This window comes from Camelina sativa, chromosome 1, assembly GCF_000633955.1.
Source record: "Camelina sativa cultivar DH55 chromosome 1, Cs, whole genome shotgun sequence".
Taxonomy (NCBI): domain Eukaryota; kingdom Viridiplantae; phylum Streptophyta; class Magnoliopsida; order Brassicales; family Brassicaceae; genus Camelina; species Camelina sativa.
The window spans coordinates 9757217-9760449 of NC_025685.1; the positions used below are offsets into that span (position 1 = coordinate 9757217).

Sequence of the window (3233 nt, forward strand, 5' to 3'; positions counted from 1 at the left end):
TTTTTTTTTTTTTTTTTTTTTTTTTTTTTTTTTTTTTTTTTTGTGTTTTTTTTTTGATGTGATGCCTTGAAGGTGAAGGTGGTGAAGGTATTTATATTATAATAAACTATGGAAGGAGAAGGTAAGAGATCTTCAAGGTCTGCCATTAATTAGCAAGACAAGAGAACTCGAAGAAATTTTCTAATTTTTGTTGCTAAATTTAGGAATGACCACATTGGCAAAAATAAACTAAAGCTATAAATTTCTTGAATACTTTGAATTGGTCTCGGATTAAAAAGAACCTCTATATTTCTTATGTTTTGCAGAAGCATTTTTGGTCCACGGATGATAGCATGGATTTTAGAAGAAAAGAAGATTAGATCGTAATGAGAAAAAAAAAATTATACAATGACTAATTTCTGTGTGGTAATACCAAGATTATTACTTAAACATATTAGAGACTTAAGCGTGACATTCGCATAAATTGAAAGAGCTAGAAAGGTTGAATTATGTGAACACTGTAAAAAGTAGATGTTATAAAAGATTATTATTCCTTTGACTTAAAAATGAATACTCAATTGTTTACAGATTTCAGTCTTTACAGATACAAACGACACTACTTCACTCCAGAGACTGTTTTATCTCTTTTGGGGAGGCAATTATTGCATATGACATCTTTAACCTTACAAGCTCATTGTCTCAGGCAAGCTCAGCTCCAGAAAGTAAAGACTACAGATAGATAAACACATCATCATCATAAACTATACTACATATTAGATACATCACACACAATTCACTAGCACAATTTTCTCATCATTAACCCTAATCCTATAAGATGCAAGCTCTATTTCAAGATCTCAATTATGTTTTACAGCAAGTAAACTTATGAATATCAGGTGTTAAGTTTCTGGAAATACTAACCTCGCCGACATACATGCCATGCCAAAAAACACAGCCTTCACAGCTTGTTTTTGTCCCGCATAATCAAATGCCAAAGGAAGCATTTCGTGCAACGTTAGGAAAGCCATGATTCCACCAACTGCATCATACAAACAACAGTTTTGCATTGATAAGCTTTATACGTCCAATGATTATAATGTAAAGTATCGATTTGCTGCAGGATTTCAACTTACCTGCTCCCAACAAACCTTCAAGGATTTCTGGACTTAAGCTTCTAGGGAAAAGATAGGCTGCATCATAAGGAAGATATATCAAACCAGAATATATGATACTCTCTCAAACAGAGAAGCAACATGAGCAAAGAGACCGATGCAACTCACCCACGATAATTACACCTAGAGGCTCAGCTAAACCAGAGAGTGTTGCCAACTTGAATGCCTGCCATTTGCTGTTACATGCATAACATCAATTTGGGATGAATAAAACCACAGGGGTACAACATAACATCAATTTGGGATGAATAAAACCACAGGGGTATGTAGTGAACTGCATACATCCTATCCTAATAACAAGCCATGATGTTACCTCTCTGTTGCAAAGTAAATAGGAAGTGCAACTGCAACACCCTGAAAACATCACACCATAGCAGCAAAAGAAGCATGTTAAATCAGAGAAATGAATAATTTAGTTGTTTACCGTCTTTAAGATTAGTTTAGAGCAAAACAGACTGTCAAACAGGAAACACAGCAAGAAAAGTGAGACTTTTTCTTTCTAGGTTTCTTCTAATAAGAAGAAATTGGTAAGTCAGTAATAAGCCTTCAAAAATTTACAATGGTTACAGAATGTGTACCTCAGGAATGTTGTGTAGAGCGATTGCCAAAGCCAGATTAACACCAACTCGCATGCCCTGTGAAGTAGAGAATACAACAAGCAAAGATAGATATCAATACGTTGATGATGCAAGTAGTCAGAGAGTATAGATATAACTAGTAATGCATGCTCCCTGAAATTTTCTGTTCATCTTGTTCCTCAACCCTCACCTTAATTGATCCGAGAAATACAGCCATCCCTTCTGGGAAATTGTGCAAGCTTATGCCTATAGTTCAAAGCGAAAAATATGAGAAATAGATGAACGGTTAAAGTAAAAACATCTAAAACATGAGCATTTATAGAAGTCCAACAAATGTGATACTTCATGATTGAACAATCACTCATATCACTAGGTATGTCACATTCATATATTTACTAGCTTGCTAAACATAAGACGAGTTCACTGTTGCACGTCCACTCTAGATGTTTTGTGCATAGAATAAAGTTCAATTAATTTGATGCAATGATTTTGAGGAGTCACTGTAGAAATATCTAGCCAACAGATTGCATATATTAAACTAGACAAACTAGGACAACAAATGCTTTAACAAATTAAAGAGATGGTAGCGAAAGTTAGTATACCAATAGCCGTAATAATTCCACTAAACATGACTTGCTTGCGCTTCTTCTTCATCATGTCCTTACCTCCGTCGTCTCCATTTTTCTGTTATCAACAAATAAGCCAAAATTTCATGAAACTATAGAACCAGAAAGCCTTTGAAGAACAATTCGTATAAATAAATTTTTAAAAAACAGTCTTGCCTTTCTTCGTTTCGAGTCAGTAGAAGGGCCAACAGTTGGTTCAGGTATGAATTTGGCAATACACGCAAAGAATATCACACCACCAAAAAACTGCATCACTAGAAAACTATATTACTTTCAGTGTGAAAACAAAAAACAAAAAGGACATTATTAGAATAAAGAAAAAACCACTGAAGTAGCCAGATGGAGAGAAGTACTAACCCAGAGATTGGCTTTTAAGAAGCCAATAGAGTTAATAGCATTATGAGCCAAATCCAGGAACGATATGCTCAACATCAGACCTGCAGCAAAACCCTGTAGAAAGGACTTGAAATCATCAGATAAGCAACATTCAATATGGACTCAAGTGAAAAGCATTGTACAAAAGAATGTTGGTACAGGAACACAACTCTAGTCACTAGCACCCTATAAAACTTGACAACAAGAGAATACAGCAGTGATGCAATATTAAATTTGAGCATGTAGCAGTTAATGAAACTCCACCAATGGCTCACTAAAATAACGAGAACCCTGCTTTACCAGAAACTGAATGCCTCCCGTATGATATTTGGGAGGATAGGGAATACATATTGGGACTGAAAGAATGCAAATTAGATGTAGTGTAGCGTCTTCACCTGTAGAAGTCCAAGCATCTTCATATTGGGAGTCTCACTAAGAACTACGAAAAGAGCACCTACCAAAGTAACATACATAAAACTTGATTAAATCAAAGAAACTTGAAA

The 3233-nt window shown here is 35.0% G+C and overlaps 1 protein-coding gene across 1 annotated transcript; it reads right to left on the reverse strand.

Annotated features, from left to right (window-relative positions):
• Positions 508-3184, reverse strand: LOC104785874 (zinc transporter ZTP29; the record flags this gene model as incomplete). Its single annotated transcript, XM_010511163.2, is given in 11 exon segments — positions 508-708; positions 901-1018; positions 1113-1169; positions 1260-1327; positions 1465-1505; positions 1730-1786; positions 1920-1975; positions 2332-2413; positions 2512-2601; positions 2713-2805; positions 3126-3184. Coding segments are annotated over 11 exon segments (767 nt in total), but the record flags the coding sequence as incomplete, so codon positions are not given.